Source organism: Abramis brama (assembly GCF_963993115.1).
Source record: "Abramis brama genome assembly, chromosome: 7".
NCBI classification, from domain to species: Eukaryota; Metazoa; Chordata; class Actinopteri; order Cypriniformes; family Leuciscidae; genus Abramis; species Abramis brama.
The window spans coordinates 31138488-31158410 of NC_139969.1; the positions used below are offsets into that span (position 1 = coordinate 31138488).

The following is a 19923-nucleotide window of genomic DNA, read 5'->3' on the forward strand; positions in this document are numbered from 1 at the left end:
CACTTACTGCAGTAGAGAAGTGGAGCAGAGGGAATATCTGGATGAAGACTGCCCTCTGCTGTACCGCTAAACCTTCTGACGAAACCGCTCCATAATGTGGAAATGATTTATGAACATAAAAATGGTTGCAAGTTATCATTTGATTAGTACACTCTTAGAAACAAAATGTTCTATATAGAATACTAAGGTTCTTGATTCAGTTTTAAAGAACCTTTTATGTCAAAACCGTTATATATCTTGATTGCGTAATAATTTTTACTAGTGCAGTTTATCAAAATAAAAAAATTAATCAAAACAAAATTAATTAAAAAGTAAATACCATTAAAAGTTTGTAATCTTTTCTTCCAAGACTGTTCCAATAAGACCATTTCAAGGTAAATTCCTCCAAAGGTTTGGAAACCTTAAATCATCAAAAACAAAATCATACTTTTTGGTCTTCTTGTATTGACACCACCTTTCAAAAGTTCGGGGATCTGAAATCTTTTGTTACATTATAAATGTCTTTACTGTCAATTTAGATCAATTTAATGCAGCCCTGCTGAATAAAAGTATATCTATCTATCTATCTATCTATCTAAAACTGATCCCAAAATTTGAATGGTATGTAGAGATCAGACTTCTATATTATAATTTTATTATTTGTTATACTGTTGTTGTCAACAATTGCATAAAAATTATTTCTATTTTTCTCAAAATACAGCTGAGACAATGTAGCATATCATTTTTAAATTAATTTTATAAAATCCAAAAACACCAAGGAGAAGGGCCTGAGAGACGATATTTCCATAAAGTACCTTTGGGAAACTAGTCAAACATCACTCACTCCACTCTATATAAGCTAACACTGAAATGAATATATTACAATATTTTATATCAACTTTATTTGTAGCCTCATTTTACATATTGGTAAAAAATACAGTATGGTGAAGAAAGACAATTCCCTCTCAATCCAAAAAAAAAAAAGAAAAAAAAAAAAAGGCCAGTTTACATTACAGTCCTTAAATCACAAGTATTGTCAATAGTAAAAATCTCTTTTTAAACCAAAGGCAACTCCATATATTGAGGACTAAAACACATTTCTAATAGCCTTAACATAATAGATCTTTCACACTCATGAAAACAAATCATATGTTAGATTTAAGTGGGTACAGTTTGGGGATTATAAGGCCCTTCATATATGCGACTGGGTAACTGGATCAGTTTCACCGCAGCTTGCAAGATATGGCTTGGAAGCACAAGAATCGCCTGTGTTAAATGTTTCGGACAAAATGTGGAGTGCCTTGAGAATGAAGTCAAGAGGGTTGATCGGGTTTGACATGAATTATCAATATGGACACGTAAGCTTTGAATTAGAAAAAAAAAAAAAAAAAAACTTTTTAGCACCCTTTATGTGACATGGACAGCAAGTATGCTTTGGTTCTCAAAGTAATCAACCGCAAGCTGCGATATCTGGAAATGTAATCAGTAGATGCGTTATAAATTCCTTCATTTCTGAAGCTTCTTGTGCTATAGCAGGTCAAATGAAATCACAGGAGGAGTTGAGGTTGGGGATGAACGGATGGATCTGGTGTGTGTAGTGTTCCGGCTGAGATCTCTCCGTGCCACTTCTGCCGTTCTCAGAGTTCGTCACCGACGTGAGCGGCGTTCCTGAAGGCATCTCCAGTCAGCTTCTCTTGAGCTTCCTTCATGCTAGCCACAACTGCACATGGAAGAGATGTGAGGTCAAGGAACATTTCGTCACAGTGCACTTAAGTCTAGTTTGGTTTTCACATTTATCTTCAGAATGGACCGCACACACCGTCAATCCTGTTTTGCTTTGCTATCCGAATGCACGGTATACTATATGAAGCAAAGTGAACGAAAACTAAAATTCAGGCACAGCTAAAGTCAATACAGTGCATTATTTATGGTATTACCAATTCAGGCTCATTGGGGAAACAGAAAAAGATATTTAGTTGTTTCTTGCATACACTTTCAAAGTAAAAAGTCTTACCTTGATCTGCATTGCTGTAGAAGTACTTGTAGTTTGGGTTTCCATTCTTGTTTGTGATCTCAGAGTGGACTTTACCAGTGGGATCTAACAAAGAGCAAAACACAGTTTTTCCATCTAAGTTGTAACAGTCGGCCTGGCCATTTACTGACACCTAGTGCCGTGGATGTAGCATCACACAAGAGTAAACTGGTTTGTTACTTATGATATTGTAGAAACACACTTTTCAAACATGCTTAATTTGTGATGAAACTCCAATAATGTGAGCGTTACTGAGATAAAGGTAGTCATATTTGGCTGGTTATGTGATGACAACATTTCACCACCCATTAAGACACTGACTCCTCCCTCCCTCCATGTTAAATTAAATAAAACTGCTTTATTAGGCCACTAATATAGCCTTCATCAAGATGAAAAAAAAAGCTTTATTTCTGTAGGAATAAACCTTTTAAATGATAAAGGAAATGGAGTCCACTTTTAAGCTTGATGTTCTAATCCAGAGCATTTGCTTAGCCGATTTGTTTATGTATATAACCTACCCAGGAAAAGTATTCTGGGAATGTAACCACCATCTGGGCTGAAGGCCTCGTCTTTAGGCTCCTCTTCATCCTGTAGCCACATGGGACATGTAATGAGAAGATTAATAAATGCTGTAGAAGTGCAGTTCATTATTGGTTCATTTAACTAAAGTAGTTAACTAATGAAACCGTATTGCAAAGTGTTCCCATATAAATAATACTCACCTCCAAGTTAATCATGACAAAGTTGTGGGCCAACTCAGAGATGTCCTTCGATTCAGCAAACTTGGGCTTTAGTGCTAAAGTTATTTTTACAACATCATAATTTGTGTGTACACTTCAAGGTAACATAATAAGCCATACATACAATACTGTTAAAAAGTTTTAGGTCAGTAAGATTTTTTAAATATATTAATAGTTTTATTCAGCAAGAATGCATTACATTGACCAAAATTAACAGAAAAATATATATATTTCAACTAAATGCTGTTCTTTTGAACTTTCTATTAATCAGAGAATGCTGAATGCTGAATTTTTTTACGGTTTCTACAAAAATATAAAGCAGCACAACCGTTTTCAACATTGAGTATAATATGAAATGTTTCTTGAGCAGCAAATCATCATATCAGAATGATTTCTGAAGGATCATGTGACACTGAAGACTGGAGTATTGATGCTGAAAAATTCAGCTTTGCATCACAGGAATAAATTACATTTAAAATATATTCAAATAGAAAAAGAGTTACATTACTGTGAATTATTTTTTTTTATATTGTATACATTACTTTTTATATTGTATTTTTCAAAAACATTAAACAAAAATATTACTGACCCCAACCTTTTGAATATTATTTTGAAATACTTTTGTATTTCCATTCTTATGACAGACCAAAGACTCGAGCGGCCACATACCTTTACAGGCGCCGCACCAAGTCTTGTGAACAATGACCATCAGAGGGAGTCCACTGGACAGAACAAGGTCAGAATTACGTCACATTCAAAAACGAACGCTGGAATATGTAAACCTTATGCAAGCAAACTCTCAGTCCCACAAGGAGCAATGGCAATACTATGAGCTTTTATACTTGTATGAGCTCATACTTTTATAGTCGTACTCAATTTTAATCAGGTCCAAACGGAGCCATTTTGGTGCAGTTGCTGATATTTATATGGCACATAAATTCTGATAGTTTGTAATGCAAATCATTGACATGTTTTATAACAGTATAGTAGACTACTTACATAAAGTACATATACATATCAGTCTCACACTCTATATCTGAACTGAAGACTTTTCTGATCAAAGCTTTGTCATTTCTATTGTGGGGGATAAAACCTGTAATCAGTCAGACAACAGAATGCATGTAGTAGATTGTGCACAAAAGGTTTTTATCAAGTTTTTATCATGCTGATAAATTTAGAGGCCTTAGAGATGCCTGTATCAAATATGATAGAGTAGGCTTTATAGGATTAAACATGACCTGATTATATTTCTGAAAGTCTGGTACAGGCCTACCTTTCATAGAAATATTTAAACCACAAAGTTACAGAGATGAAAGGGTATTACAGTCATATATACCTTGCTTCAGCCTCCTTCTTCCCATCTTCAAGGGTCCTCCAGTGAATGTGGTCCCCAAATCCTTTAATAAACACAAACAAGTGCATAATTATGTAACATGATACATCCGGCTGGGAACAAGTGTACCTGTTGGAACAAGCCAGGACTATAACAACAGAACAAAGAAATCTGACACACAAAAAACTGTGATCAGAGTCTTTCATCCAATTCCCAAATGCAATGACAGAGCTGACTTCGCCGTTCAGCATTCATAACTCTGAGCTCATCTGATCATTTATGATCTTAAAGATTACAAAAATCCCACCAACTCAGGTTAAACATGAGCTCATATCTGAATAAAACACACTGATTTTAATTATACGATATATACTGTAACTAACAACAGACAGTCGCCCTTACTATGATAGCAGTGAGTTTTATCTCGGTCAGTCGGGAGTTACATTAGATCCGCGTTCCGGGTGTGAAGCCGGTGGTCTATCGTTAGCACGGCTAGCTTTGATAGGGATTGTTCTAGATCGATTGTCTAAATTTATTGACATTTTTTACCTCGTCCATTGTCATCAGCTAAGACCTCCCCGAAACGTGATGCAATAAAAACCAGTATAAATGAAACCAGCGTAATGTTGAATAAAGACGACGGCATTTTCTTTGCGATGGTTGTTAGCCTTGAGCAAGCCTGTATGTGACGGAGGGAACCCGGCCGCTGGGTCCTAAAACCTGCCGGATTAACCCTAAACGGTACAGAGTTGCCATATCCTCCTGGGACCCAGAATAGACATTTGTCCACGCATTGACCACTGTAGTGGACTGAACATTATATTTTAATGCATTTCTCTGACACCATACATGTCACAGTCTGGATGTCCTGTAAAGAGCACACTCAGAGATACCAAATGTTTGGAGGTTTCACCATGAAAACAACTTCTTGGTCTTTAAAAATGATTGACATTAATTTAGTTATCAAATATGATAATAAATTCTAATTATCATTTAAATTGAACTACTTTTCAATCTGTATTTCATAAACCAACATCTCAGGAAAACATTATGGGGTTTCCAATCAAAAGATGACTTTCTGTTTCAGAACAGGGCATCAATTTCACACATGTCCACTGTAGAGGACACCAGAGGGCTGTTCCATAAAACAAGATTAGAATACAAGCCAGGCTTATTTTGGTAAGTCAGACTTATTGTCGGTGGATTCTGTTTCATAAAGCAAACTTAAAATAGTTCAAACTCAGTTACCCTGGCAACTTATGCTGGGAAACTAGCCTGGTCCAGGGCAGGCTAACTGTCAGGCTAAGCCTCAGCTGTTACACAGATCCTCTAACACTGACCGACAAGAACACAATGGTATTACCACTGACACTCTCTCATACCATTATTGGACTTTATTAACCATTATTAGTCCAAAAATAAATACACAGTATACAGAAAATCAACTTAAATAAGGCTACAATGATAAATTAGACAATATAGACCTCTCTCTCTCTCTCTCTCTCTCTCTCTCTCTCTATATATATATATATATATATATATATGTACGTACTGTATTTATAGATATAGATAGATAAATACAATATATATACTACAGGTTTTCTTTTTTTACTGGCTGAATGTTTTGTGCCCAATATTTAATTAGATTGTTTTAAAGATTTATGAATACATTTCTCTCTGGTTTTGTTTGGCAGCTGTAGTACATGTTTATGATTATTAGAAGAACATTAGAACACAATCTAAAAAAAAAGCTTTTTAAAGCAGAAGTTAAAATCACAAAATTAAAAATAAATAATTACAAAAGCACAATATAAATTTTAACTGGTAAGATGAATCTGAGCTTAGTAATTGACAGTATATTAACCTACATTTGATTTACTCCAATAGTCCCTTTACAGTTATTGCTATCATAAAAATACACTTGTAGGTTTAAAATTCTAAATAAGGCACATCTAATGTCCAACTAACAAATATTTTAGCATATATATATATATATATATATATATATATATATATATATATATATATATATATATATATATATATTATGTCTTTCAGTTCAAACACATTTAACACAATTATACAAATGGACAGTTCCTTTAAAGACATCATATTTTCCCCCAATAAATATTCCTTATTTTTCCTTCTACTTTTTTTCTTTTGTGATAATACCCACCAACACATACATATGATTTAAGGGGAAAAAGACAAAAAACAATAAATAAATATGAATAAAATTCTAACATTCACATATTTATATCAAACTCTTATAATGACACATAATTCCTAATAGTTATTCAAGTAATATTATTTAAATATCAAATATTCAATATTAAATAAGTAAATAAATAAAATAACAAATAACTAGAAATAAAAGGGAGGGAGGGTTATATAAAAATGTAGTTAATGTAGGCTAATATATATTCCTTTATTTTATGGAATATTCTTTGATTTTAGAGTTGCACATATCTTTTCAAAATGTATACATTTGCTCTTAATTTCATGTTATCCTCTCCATAATGTACTTTAGAAATTACATCTACTCATTTAAAACTGGGGATTCTTGCTTTCTCCAAAAAGTATTGAATTAAAAGCTGTAATTCTCAGCATTCTAAATAAGTATACATCATCTTTATTAAGTAGCATAGGTCCTATACCCAAAACTATATTTTGTATCTTTATATATTTAGTTTCTTAAAATAAACTTCCCTGAATTAGGCTACTTCTGTTCACTGAATTACTTCTGTTCGCTAGAAGTTCACTGCAACTTATCCAACATCCTAAAGATAAATTATTATAATTAGAAGATATTTCTAGTGTTATAAAATATCGCGTATTAATTTTCCAAGCAAAATGTAGCCTATATTTCAGTCAGAATTATTGCGCTCCTATTTGGCGCGCATGCGCGCAGCAGCGCTCGTTCAATATGAAGATTAGCAGCAAAATGGATACATTTGCATGACTTTCTAACATTTACAGATGGAGGATATAACTGTAAAATGTAAGTTTTGCACTGAGGGGGAAAAAACACATATCACAAACGCATAAAACAGCACAAAATATACGCTGTTTGATGGTGGATCGATTTGATCCTCGATCGACCTCTAGGGCTGCTTCAAAATCGCGTGCACACGCAATTATCTAGACTTGATAAACCTGGATCAAATTAGTGAGATTGCGTGAACTTCAATTACCTTTTATGGAACCACTTTAGCCCCAACTTATTTGTTAGGCTCATTCAAGTCCGGTTTTGGAGTTTAATCCCCGCTTTTCTAAGCGTCTTTAATGGAACAACCCTCAGGACATAAATCATGTTTATCAGGCATTTTGGGAGACACAACAAGTGAATAGGGAAATAAATTATACATCAATATTTCTATTAGATATTACCCATTATTAAAATGTTGCCAATTATTACTCCCATTATTACACTTATTTTTTCATTACATGTTGCCCCAGGAATACATTAATATGCAAATTAGATAGAGTATAGATACTATTGTATTGAATGGGAATATTCATTTATGTCCATTTTACCCACATATTTCATAAAGCAAAATGGTGTATCAATTCATTCTGTTATACCTTTCATAACATAGTTAAAAATAATCTTTATACAAATTTTGGTTAAAAAAATCCAGAAACCCACAAATTGATTGGTGAATGAAAAAAAAAAAAAAAAAATCCCATTGTTTTTGCCTATACATGTAATTTCATGTCATTTTATTTTTTAAACAACTGAGTACTGGTGTCCACTACAGAGGACATAGCATTTTTCAAAAATGTTTTTACCATTTATTTTGTATGCTATTATTTTACAATGTGATGACATGAAAAAATACCAAATTCAAAAAAAAAAAATTCTGGGTCTCAGGGGGATATGGCAAGAATTAATTTCTACTCATTTCCTTGTTATTCTGGAAAAAAAAATACAATATATTGCACTATGGGAATTAAAAGGGCAAAGCCAATGATGTGCTTGAATGTCCTTCAAAACTCTTTCCCACTGTCACCCTCACACGAAAGACAACTGTTGTGTTCCAGAAATTGCTCTAATAACCTAATTTCTAAACATCTCTTCTCAAAGGGGATTTTTTTTACAGCAAATATATTTCTTCACAAATCAACTTTGTCTAACATAGCCCATAGTTTTACTGTAAAGTGAGAAAATATCAATGTTTCCATATGGCAACGCAACGGAAAAATAGGTATGCTGTTTGCCAACGCTGTACCAGTGGAATTGCAGTAATTTCCCCATTGGGATTGTTTTTATAGATAGTAGCATCAACAATATGATTGCAGTTATTTATTTATTTGAAGTGTTTATTGTAGTATAGTTGTATTTATGTATAAATAACAAAATTATTTCTTCTTTTCAAAAAATGAAAACAGCAATATTTTACTCTTAGAGTCTTAGTGCAGAGTTAGCTCTTCCATGTGATGAGAGTGAGGTTGAGTTAGCCTTCAGTGACTGTGACCATGTGAGGGAGAATCTTTAGAGGCAGAGGCAGAAGTGACAGGTATGATCTTATGGATAGTAGTAAATAATAGTGTGTGTTAATGTGTAAGTGAATGTCTATTTGTGTGGCAGATTTTGATGGAGATTAAGATTGGATGTTAAGATTATATAAATCAATTATAATATATCAATTTCAAAAAAAAAAAAAAAGCATTTAAATAGAAAAGAAAATCATAATATTATAGAAAGATTACTTTTTTGACCATTTTCCATTGTGGTACAGCACTGCCATATGGCAAGGTTTCCCTAAGTAGACTACAAGTGTCCCGTAAGTAAAAACACACATAAACCATATATTGTCCAATCATCCGTTTATTGTCTTCACGTTTCATCAATCAAAACGTTTCTGCATTTTATGCAGCTTCTGCTATAGCGAAGGAATCGCTGGATGATTTCCTGGAACATCATAAGTTATTACTTTTACAAATCTGTTTTGGACTTTCTGTGAGAGAGTGCACTCCGGCTTCGAGTACGAATGAAGCGCTCCATAACATTCAGATCGCGTCGTTTTGAATAAGATTAAAACAACAGGTCACGCATAGACTATCCTGTCTCTTTGAATTTAAATCTAGATTTATTCACATTGGCCTTTACGTGAACACACTTGACCGAAAAAATTTTGGGAGATGAATTAATGTTTTATTAAAAGTGTGGGGGACATGATTTTCATTGAAAATGTCATTGCAGACGATTAGGTGGTTGGTGCCGATGAACTCCTCCACATACTCCTCTTAGGTCCTTCCTCCTTGGAAAATGCAAATCATGACCCTGATGGGACTGTTAACCTCCCCATCCGAGGTATGTTGATGAAGGCAATCTCCATAATAACTTGTTTGGGGTCCGATATTCTGTAACTTTTAGGCCCAGATGATGAAGAAAAAGATGAAAAAGATTCCAATGCAAAAGTATTTATTAAATAAAACAAACTCAAGTAATCCAAAGGTAAGAAACAGGCAATGTAAAGCGTGTAACAACAACAATACCGGACCACTGAAGTGAGCACAAAGAGGAACTTAAATACACAGTGATGATGAGACAATGACAAACAGCTGTGATGATTAATAAGTGTTCATGACAACAAAAGACTGGCGGGAAACTAGGAACAAAGAAAATACAGGAAAAAGGTAACTGACAAAAACTAAAAGTCCTTGAAAGCGAAACTAAACATACAGTTTTTAAAATAGTACGTTCTTGTAATCGTAATTATTCAACCCCCATTGCAAATCAGGTTTATTGGCAAAATGTACAGACTTTTCAGCTGTTTGCAAGGAACAAATCAAACAAAATAATTGAAAAAGTACAACAAAACAAATGCTTCAAGTGGTTTCCCCAAATTCAACTGAAAATGCAACTTTTAATGACTTCTGCAGTCTCAAAATGATTCAACTCCTTCATGGCAAGCATCTTTAGAACTCCCTTTTGCTGTTATGACCTGCGGCAAACGAGATGTGCAACCAGACATCAGCTTCTGGCAGCATTTCTGAGGAATCTTAGTCCATTGGCCTACAGTTCGGTAATGTTCTTGGGTTTGCGTGCTGCAACTGTCTTCTTCAAATCCCACCAGAGATTTTCTGTGAGGTTCAAGTCAGGTGACTGTGATGACCACTGTAGAATCTTCCAGGACTTCTTCTGCAAACAAGCCTTGGTGGAATTTGAGGTATGCTTGGGATCATTGTTGACGCCCAAGCTTCAGCTTCCTCACTGACGGCATGATGTTTTCTCCTAGGATTTCCTGATACTTAAATGAATCCATCTTGCCTTCCAAACGCTGCAGGCTTCCAGTGCCAGAGGATATAAATCAGCCCCAGAGCATCACGAGCCCCACCATGCTTAACTGTAGACAGAGTGTTCTTTTCAGCATATGCTTCATTCTTCTTCCTCCAGACATACCGCTGATCCATAGGGACGAAAAGTTCCAGTTTTGTTTCATCGCTCTACAGAACAGAATCCCAAAACTTCTGTGGCTTATTTATATGATTTTGAGCAGATTGGTGGAGACTTTTCTTGTGGTTTTGGGTCAGTAGGGGTGTACGTCTTGGAGTTCTGGCATGCGTTTAGTACGCGCCTTACTGTGCAAGCTGAAACCTCAGTGCCTGTTGCCACCAAGTCTGGTTGCAGGTCTTTTGCAGTAACTCAAGGGTTTTTCTCAGCTCGTCTTCTCAGAAATCTTGTTGCAGCTATTGATAGCTCCCTTTTTCTGCCCCATCCAGGAAGTGTAACCACAGTTCCTGTAACATTGAACTTGCAAACTATGCTTCCACGGTATCTCTAAGAACATTTAGTGCCTTCACTATATTTTTTTATCCTGTTCCTATTTTGTGAAGGGCGATGATACCTTATCTTAACTTTGTGGACCATTCTTTTAACTTAGCCATATTTCTAACATGCAGTCAAATGTGACACTCAACAAACCTATGTTCATATGTGGTCATGTGTGCTAGCTCAAGCAAACCTGGTGCAACTAATGAAGACCTTGATTAGTTGCATCAGGTGTGCTTGACAAAACACCTGTTTGCCATTCACAAATCCTCTCCCATGGCCTCATGGGATAGTAAAGTGTCCATCAAATGCACACTTCAGAAGCTCATTCACATACTATATGGAAGTATGCGATTTTAGATGCAGCCAAAGAGTTTTGCACTCTTAAAAAAATAAAAATAAATGATCAACCCCATAGTGGATTCTAAGTGATCAAGGGCTTAGGGAAGACGAAGGGAAGGACGAACGAGACAAAGGGAAGTTAGCGAGTGAAAGGCATGACAATTTTGTACTGGAACGCAGCCCAGAATGGCAACACAGCTGAAAGGTTTGTTTGAGCTGCGCCCTCTACTGTACAGGCATGTCTTTGCATGTCCTTCTGCTTGAGGCTTGCTTTTATTGTTATTAAAAAACAAATAATCTGTCATGATTCCTGTTTTGTGTTCCCCTGGTCTGGTTTGGACATTATCAGAGAATGTCTAATAGGAAGAGAATTGGCACTCTCTGCTTACTTCCGGTTTCTGGACTGGCTGCAGTAACACGTCTCTGTCTCACGTCTCGCAGGCGAGTGCAGAATGAATGGAGGTCTATGGCGAAATACCCATCAAAATCCACTTTTCTCAGGATATAATTTTTTGTCTAGTAATTTGAATGTTGTATTCGAAAGGAGATGCAAAGAAATTACACATTGCTGGGTGTTAGATTTTTTAGAGTCACTTATTTGCTTTAAAAAGTCTTTTAAAATGTCAATGACGTCATACACATCGTACGACCAGAGATACTGCTTTACGGCAATCCTTCAGTCACTTTGGTGCTTTCGCGCTCTGCACTTTCTTTTCACTCGAGGCATCGACCACACAGCTGACACAGGTAAACACACGTGCTAGAAGAGTTTTTGTTTTGTTTGTTTCTGGTCCCGCTTCGGATACCACGATGCCATCAAGCGGTATCTCTGGTCGAAAGGAGTCCTTCACTGACCAATCAGCGTTAATTAGCAGAATGCTAGCGTGTTATGGGCAACAACAACTCAACCTGTAAGAAATCGAAAGGACATAAGTACTCGTTCATTCAACTTTCGACCTATAACCCATGTTGAACTTGCAAAACCTACAATAAAATCTGAGATTTCTCAACGGCAATCGGGTGAAAGAGACACATTTAGCCGCCTAGCCCCATAGATTCCCATTCAGTCTGCACTCGCCCGCGATCACCTCCAGTGGAATTCTAATGGAACTGCAACCAAGATCTATACAATGGGGCTAATAGGAAGTGCCAAGGCTCTCCGTAGACAGCTCTGACAGTATTTAATGTTTTGTAGTCCTTTGTAGTTTTTCTTGTTGATTAGTTCCTGATTGTTCCCAGGTGTGTCTTGTTTGCCAATCACCCCTTGTGTTTAAATACCCCAGTGCTTAAACTGGGGTAAAATAATCACTGCATTTAGATTCTCCTCTCTGCCATTTCTGAACTGCCTCATAGCACAATTAAGCCCAGCCCATGATGAGAAAAAATAGCCCTAAAGTGTTGTAATGCATTACTTTCCATAAAAAAGTAATGAAGTAATGCAATTAGTTACTTTTTAGAAGTAACTTTCCTCAACACTGGTCATCACAGCCTGTGAAAAGGATCCATAGCAAACCATAACGATCCAACAATCCAATCAATATCCGATGGACAAAATCAAGTCCCATCATACATTTTTCTCCTGATTGAGAAGCAGTTTCACTCGGATATACGTCACAATAAAGAAAGACTATCACAAATTAATTTTCACCAGGGAAATTGATTTTTAACAATAACTTATGATAAACCTTTAAAGACAGACCTAATGTGAGGTTTGGCATATCACGCCAAAAGAGCTTGCAGGGAATGGCCAATCTTGTGAAGCACAGTTGGTCTTGGTATGCTGTCAAAATACTTAAATATGTGTATACATGCACATTTTGCAACAAACTTAAAATATATATGTTTCTATAGATATAATCAACAATTTTAAATTAATAGTATTTATATTTCTCCATTTTTTTTTTCATTCAATTATGTCATTTGCATTGCTTCATGGGATTGTAGTTCATTCCCCCACTAAAGCTGTTAAGTCTTACCTCTGTCTTTTTGCCTGTAATACTTTTCTGTAATGTTTGTAATGTTGTGATTTGTCTGGTTCATGGCTTATACCACTTAAACAAATACCTTTTTATATGGGAAAAATGATTAAAAAAATTAATGAAAAAAAAAAAAAACTTTTGGAACCACACTGATGTAAAAGTGGGCACTGATGCACTCTATTAATGTATTTACATACTTTGTTATGATGTAAACTTTGTTTACATTCTCTGTTTACGACTTTGTTTACATTTACACTTGTAGCCAATATTAGAATTTATTCATTACCTAATATTTCAGTCCTTGTTTCAGTCCAAAATATGTGTAATATACAAGGCTGTCCAGTATATTTTGGAACTGATGTGAGGAAATGTTAACACGATGCCAACATTCTCCTGAGGGTTTTAAGGTTTTGCTGGCCCAAACCTTGTTGATAGGTGTAACTACATCATCTAAAAAAACCGTTGCCTAAGTTAGCTTGATCAGATATACATTTGTAATTATTAATTTTATTTCTAAAGAATTTAAACCATTTTGTTCTGCAGAAGATTGTGTTCATGTTCATTTTCTAATTGAATCCCCCTTTATTTTTTTATTGTTTGGGGCTGCAGAACAATGTTCTAAGCCAGTTGTTTTTCTCACTCTTTCTATGGCTGAAGATGAAATAAAAATATTCTCAAATTTTGTCATATTGTTGAAAATATTTCTTGAAATTACAATGCAGTAATTCAGTGGTTGGAGACTTCCTCTTTTGTTATGACACCAGCTCAGTTAAACCATTTTTGTGGTCATTTGGTCGTGCTGATGATGAAACTGCAAAATGCCAACCATTTTTACATGAACGAAAAGGTAGGGAAGCAGAGAAGAATGTTAGTAATTGTATTGGTAATATAAGAATGGAAATTAGTACACCTGTTAAGCAATACCAGACTACAGTAGGCCTATGCACTTTAAAGGGGCCATGAACTGCATTGTTTTATTGTTTTTTAATGTTTCCTGTGCACTTTTAATGTTAGTATGATTTTTACATCAAAGTTGTCATGATTATGAAATAAAAGGCATTATTCCTACCCTGATTTTAGCCCTCTGATTTGAACGCTCTGTTTGAAGTCAAGTGGCTGACATATTTGCATATGAAATTTTACATGCTATTACATGTGGAACTCTCTCAAAAACTTTTAGCATGTTTTTACTATTACAGTTCTCAGGGTTAACTAATCGTGAAAAGTGTTGATTATAGCATTATATGTAGATTCATAGCATTATAATATTTAGCTCGTGGCATGAAAGGTTGCAATGATGAGCATGTAGCCAATCACAGACATGTTGAGCGCATGAATGCAGTGATCTCATCATTGCAACTCGATTTCTGCACACTAACGAATGCTTTCATCATAACTAACAGTGCAATGTGCAACAGTTCATTGTGCAAACACAATGTAAATAAGAGATTTGTTGAATATTACGGGAGTTTCGGCGAGAGTCCAGAACTCAGTCACTGATAAACTTGCGCTGTTTGATTGACAGCTCCAGCTATTGTAAAGGGAGCGTTCTTTGATTTCTTTCTATAAATGAATCACAGTTTAAATACCAGATTTATTTTTATCCTACTTAGAGAAACAATGTGAAGTTGACCGTTTAGTCACTGGTTTGATTTACTGACAAAGAACATCTGACATGAATCATTACACATCAGAAATCTCTAATCACAGATCAGGCATTAGAATGAACACAGTTACTTGCATGTTGTCGCATTACTGGTGAGTCCATATGCGAAAAGTCTGTTTGCAAAGCCTGCACTGAAATTGCGACTGATTTACCAAATAATTCACAGTGAAATGTACCGAACAAACAAATAATGCTCAACTGAGACATTCACATTGTTGAAAATAAATAACCACAATAGCATTAGGATCCTTTGAAGGTAATATTATTTTTAGTCCAGTGGACATCTCACTCGTCATCCACTGGGTGGGACCAGTTGATTTTCTTCTGCAGAGGTGATATTTTACCTATCTATGGCACATTCCACAATGAGACGTTCTGTTTTGGACTAACAAGGAAGTTTTCAGTTCTGAAATGTACAGGATATTCTTTTAGTATGATGACATCTTATATGTCAAAAGCTCAAAGAAAGTGTGATTTCTCAATTCATGACCACTTTAATGCCTTGTTAAAGTTATAGTTCACCCACAAATAAAAATTCTGTTCCAAACCTGTGTGAGTTTCTTTCATCTGTTGAATACAAAAGAAGATATTTTGAAGAATGCTGGTAACTAAACAGTAGACAGTAGCCATTGACTGCCATAGTATGGAAAAATGACTATCGTCAACTGTTTGTCTATCAACATTCTTCAAAATATCTTCTTTTGTGTTCAACAGATGAAAGAAACTCATAAAGGTTTGGAACAACTTGAGGGTGAGTAGATGATGACAGAATTTTCATTTTTGGGTGAACTATACTTTTAATATAATAGTGATAAAAAAACATAAGTATTGGTCGTTATTAAGGTAATATAGTTTGACTCTCCACCAAACTTCACAACAGTCAGGAAAGTGTTTCAGTTCAGCAGTATTCTAATGTTGAAGCCATTTTGTTTTATGTACCCTTTTCACTCAGATTCTGTGTTTGTTGTTGTGACTGCTCATATTTCCACCAATTTATAAGACAAATTATATTGCAGTATTAACAAATTATATCTTGGAAAATCATGACCAGTACAAAGTTTTGCTGAAATGCAAGGCCACCTTTAATAAAACAGCAAGAAACAAATCAAAAGTTCATAAATTACTGCGTAAATAAATAATGCTTAAATACAATAAATAACTTAATAATAAATATTAATTTCTTTTTTGAAACAGTAAACTAAAATGACTCGTCCGGTAACAACTGCTAGCTTGCTATTTTGCCAAAATATGGCTGAAAACTCGATTTATTGTTATTGTTCGAAGGTTGAAACCCTTTAGGACTTTGCACAGCTGCAGTCGCTCTTCAAACGATTGTTGATGATCCATGGACACCTGAAAAAAAACACCATAATCATACTTACACAACAAAGAGGTCAAAAGAATGTATTAAAAGCAACATAAAAATATAACCGGTTTTACCTCTGCCGGAGAGTTGTCCATTGCAGAGACTGACAAACAGTTCTATTACGATGAAAAAAGGAAAGAATATTCACTGACTGAAAAAGAGCCTTGCAGTTATACGGTAGTTAAGTAAAGGTGTTTGTGTTTGTACCTGCATGAGGTCATCAATGCTTCCAACGACTGTTTTGGTGAGCTCTGGGTTCGAGTAGGCTTGAAATGTTTCCCGATAGTAGTGGAGATCTTCTAGAATTCTCTTCAGGCATTCATTCTACAAAGATACATGTCAGTGTAACAGTGTAAGACGCAGCCAATAAACAGAAGAATTAGAAGAATGGATTTTAAATTTACCTCATCAATATTTAGGGCAGTGCTGTGAGCGCAGTCGGCGTTCTGTTGAGTAAAAAACAAAAAATTATTCAAATAATAGTCAAATTATGATTTTGATTATGCTGAAATTCAGCAATCAAGAATGAACTATGATGAAGAAAGGAGGTATACATTGGTTATTTCTATTTAGCAGCAAACCTAATAAAGAAAACCTGAAATATAAGCCTTTGAACGCAATTTGAGCGTCAGAGAAAACATTCATGTGACAGTTCATCAAGTTGCAAGTTACAAAGCACACGCACAGCACTGACTGACTCTGATCACGGCCGGGTGTTCTCCGATCGACTCTGGTATTACACGCAATGTTAAACAGACCCGGGACACGAAGTAATAGATTGGGACCCGACCTAGTCCTCCGTGTAGACCTCTAGTGCCAAATGACGTCCAGCTCCACCTCTCCCTGATGTCTAATGGGTGGAGGGATAGAGTTATGGGTAGGATTAGGGTATGGTTGGATATCCTATCTCCACCCACTACGTCCCAAATTACATTCAGAGAGGGGGAGCTGGACTTCACACTCCACCATGGCTCTGCAGTGAGCAGACTCTCGAGTTTGGTGCCAAATTAATCCCCAAGGAGGAGTAGTATATAAAATTCCAGAGCATGTGTTTTTCAAACAGCCCATAGGCTAATAGCCGACTTCCTTTTGGGCTGGAGTGTGCCGTAAACACGGCTTGATCAGAAGTTTGATTACTGTAGGTGCAAAAGCCCTAAGGAACAAAAACAAAGGGCTGCCCTACAGAGCACCGAAAAAAGAAGAAAAGAAAAAAAACACAAAAAGGGTGCGCCTCAGAACAGCCCTGTGTCAACTCGTGCATGGACCTAATGCCAGACGATTCCAACGCGCATGCACATTTTCAAGAGTTTTTTGTTAAGGACCCAAAAAGTACCCAAAACTTTGAAAGGAATTAATAATAATAGGCTACTTTGGAAAACAAAACTCCGGTCCTTTGGGGCTTGGGCCCTCTATAATAATAATAATAATTTTGAAAGTGAGCATCATTGACATCACTCTTACCTGCGGTGTGCAGGTAGCCACCGTTTGCGTCCTGAGGTGCACCTCTGCGTTTTGCTGTGTGCAGTCAAACCCACTGAACAAGTGGTCCTGTAAGTGGATAATAAATATTATTAGACTACTTGTGTTTGTGTGTGTGTGTGAGAGAGAGAGAGAGAGAGAGAGAGACTATACCCCCATACCCTCAAATAAGACATCCATTTGTGGTGTCCGAAACCATAGTGGACATACATTACTGAGTGCGCTTATTCAATCCCACATTACACTGCAATAACGAGTGTACAACCAATGTACGCTCAACGGCTGTCCGAATTCACTCACTCGTTTTTATTCACTCCTTCAAGTGAACAGTATTAGTGGACTAACGTAGGGAATAGTGAATGAGGAATTAGGGAGCGATTTCGGATTCAGCCAGAGTGTGTATTTATTAGATATATGTGCTGGTTTATTGTGGTAACACTCACCATCGCGAGCACCGCGGACACGTTCCAGAGCAGAGAGCGCGCGAGCGCATTGCACGTCTTTCCTGTGAGGCTCACTGGCGATTCACGCGCTCTGGAGTGGACTGGACCGGCGACGCCACAGCGACACAGCGCGAGGCACAGGATGCTTACGGCCATATCTTTAACAAAATACATAAAAAACAACAACATAACATTTCACAAAACGTGAAGGTTAAATTGGATAGCTACTCTAGAGTTTGTTTGTAGATTAAAAACAGTAACAATACTTACAATTGCAGACACTGGGCAGCATTGTTGTGTTCAGTTGATGCATATTCTAGTGCTTAGGATCAGGATTGGTCCTTTTATAAATCTTCTGGAGATATGGGAGTTCCCTTTTCGAAACATATTAACTTAAATGAAAACAACCCGCTGCCCATGTGTTTTGTAATTTCCGTGGTATTATAGATGTTGAGTTCTGGAGTTTAGGACACGCTGCTTGCATACATTGGGAATTAACGCACGTTTCGATTTACGCTGACATACAGTACAGAGTACAGTGTTTGTACAGGATAACAATCTTGAGGCTTCTTATTCGGTAAAGCCCCTACTGTCACTTTAACAGCATTTTAAATTTAGTTGCATTCTCGTTTACAGTCACAATAAACATTTAGCAGAAACACGCAAAGAAAGGTTAAAAAGAACACTGGGCATTTAAGAGATGTCCAGGTGTAACGTCCACAAGGAATTTTATCGAATGTTATGATAGTAAAATATAAACATTAATATAAACATTTGTGGTATGCTATTGTTAATGTTGATAACGAAATTAATTTCTGATTTTTTTTATTTATTTTTTTGAAAAAAAAAAAAGGCAAAGGTGATTGGGACATATCCAAGTAGTATGGGAGAAGATCAATGTGGCTTTAGGCTACTTTTAAATTGTAACAGTTAGATATAAGTTAAGCATGTGCAAGACAATGATGATGCATCAGCCAATGTGTTATTATAGGAAATAAATAAACATTTTCTAATTTAGTTGTTATAGCACAAAATGTCAAATATTAAAATATTAAACTCACATACTTTTACATAATGTATAAATTACTTCTAATGTAATTCTTAATATTTCTATACATTTTGAAAGTGTCATTTGAATTAAAATACTAAATAAATAATTGTATTTAACATTTTATTTTGACAATTTAGTTGATAATAAGTGAATAACCGATGACAGACAAACCAGTAAAAGAGATTCTTCTTCTATTCTAAAAATTCTATGCATTTTATTAATTAAAATTGAATTGGCCATATTTTAATTGAAGATATGTCATAATATTAACACTATGAATGCAAATTGAATGATTTCACTCAATAAACCTATAGGTTTTAATTAAATCAAAGATGTACATCTGAAATGTACATCTAATTCATGAAAATACTGAATAATAACCCCAGTAATTACAATTATTATTATTATTATTGTAATTATTTAAAAAAATACAAATATACACAAAAAAATTATATTCAACATAATACAATATCATAGATCAGTATTTTCCAGAGACACAAAATTAGATGAATTAACCTCAAAATGGTTTCGGCTGACTAAATCTCACAAGTGTTGATATTCAGATGAAATGACTAAATTAAAGACAAAGCGAAGTCATTCATCAGAAAGTGCTGAGATGAGATTTTGTGCCATCACAAAATGGAGAAAAAAATCATCTTGCCCCGGAGGGCATCTTCTCCCAAAATTATCAAGTCACCATGAAATCAAAATTGACAATTCTTATTTTTATTAATG

At 35.5% G+C, this 19923-nt stretch overlaps 2 protein-coding genes across 2 annotated transcripts; both read right to left on the reverse strand.

Moving 5' to 3' along the window:
• Positions 1-864: 864 nt before the first annotated feature.
• On the reverse strand, positions 865-4793 carry txndc12 (thioredoxin domain containing 12 (endoplasmic reticulum)). Its single transcript, XM_084120547.1, has 7 exons — positions 4634-4793; positions 4088-4148; positions 3421-3473; positions 2734-2807; positions 2530-2599; positions 1994-2077; positions 865-1699 (listed from the first exon to the last, which is right to left on the reverse strand). The coding sequence occupies exons 1-7, from the start codon at positions 4728-4730 to the stop codon at positions 1617-1619; spliced, it is 522 nt and encodes a 173-aa protein (XP_083976673.1). The 5' UTR covers positions 4731-4793; the 3' UTR covers positions 865-1616.
• Positions 4794-15974: 11181 nt separating this feature from the next.
• On the reverse strand, positions 15975-18196 carry LOC311086319 (interleukin-12 subunit alpha). Its single transcript, XM_084119131.1, has 6 exons — positions 18138-18196; positions 17677-17763; positions 16620-16661; positions 16423-16539; positions 16290-16331; positions 15975-16202 (listed from the first exon to the last, which is right to left on the reverse strand). The coding sequence occupies exons 1-6, from the start codon at positions 18138-18140 to the stop codon at positions 16083-16085; spliced, it is 411 nt and encodes a 136-aa protein (XP_083975257.1). The 5' UTR covers positions 18141-18196; the 3' UTR covers positions 15975-16082.
• Between the last annotated feature and the right edge of the window lie 1727 nt (positions 18197-19923).

What these genes read in the sequence shown, in the direction of transcription:
- txndc12 (XM_084120547.1), bottom strand. Translation starts at nt 4,730, where the DNA reads ATGCCGTCGTCTTTATTCAACATTACGCTGGTTTCATTTATACTGGTT. An exon ending in AGCTGATGACAATGGACGAG is followed by an intron (nt 4,149 to 4,633) that starts GTAAAAAATGTC and finishes TGTTTATTAAAG; the next exon opens with GATTTGGGGACCACATTCAC. An exon ending in AAGAAGGAGGCTGAAGCAAG is followed by an intron (nt 3,474 to 4,087) that starts GTATATATGACT and finishes TGTTCTGTCCAG; the next exon opens with TGGACTCCCTCTGATGGTCA.
- LOC311086319 (XM_084119131.1), bottom strand. An exon ending in GCATTGATGACCTCATGCAG is followed by an intron (nt 16,332 to 16,422) that starts GTACAAACACAA and finishes TCATCGTAATAG; the next exon opens with AACTGTTTGTCAGTCTCTGC. An exon ending in TGGACAACTCTCCGGCAGAG is followed by an intron (nt 16,203 to 16,289) that starts GTAAAACCGGTT and finishes GTTTTTTTTCAG; the next exon opens with GTGTCCATGGATCATCAACA.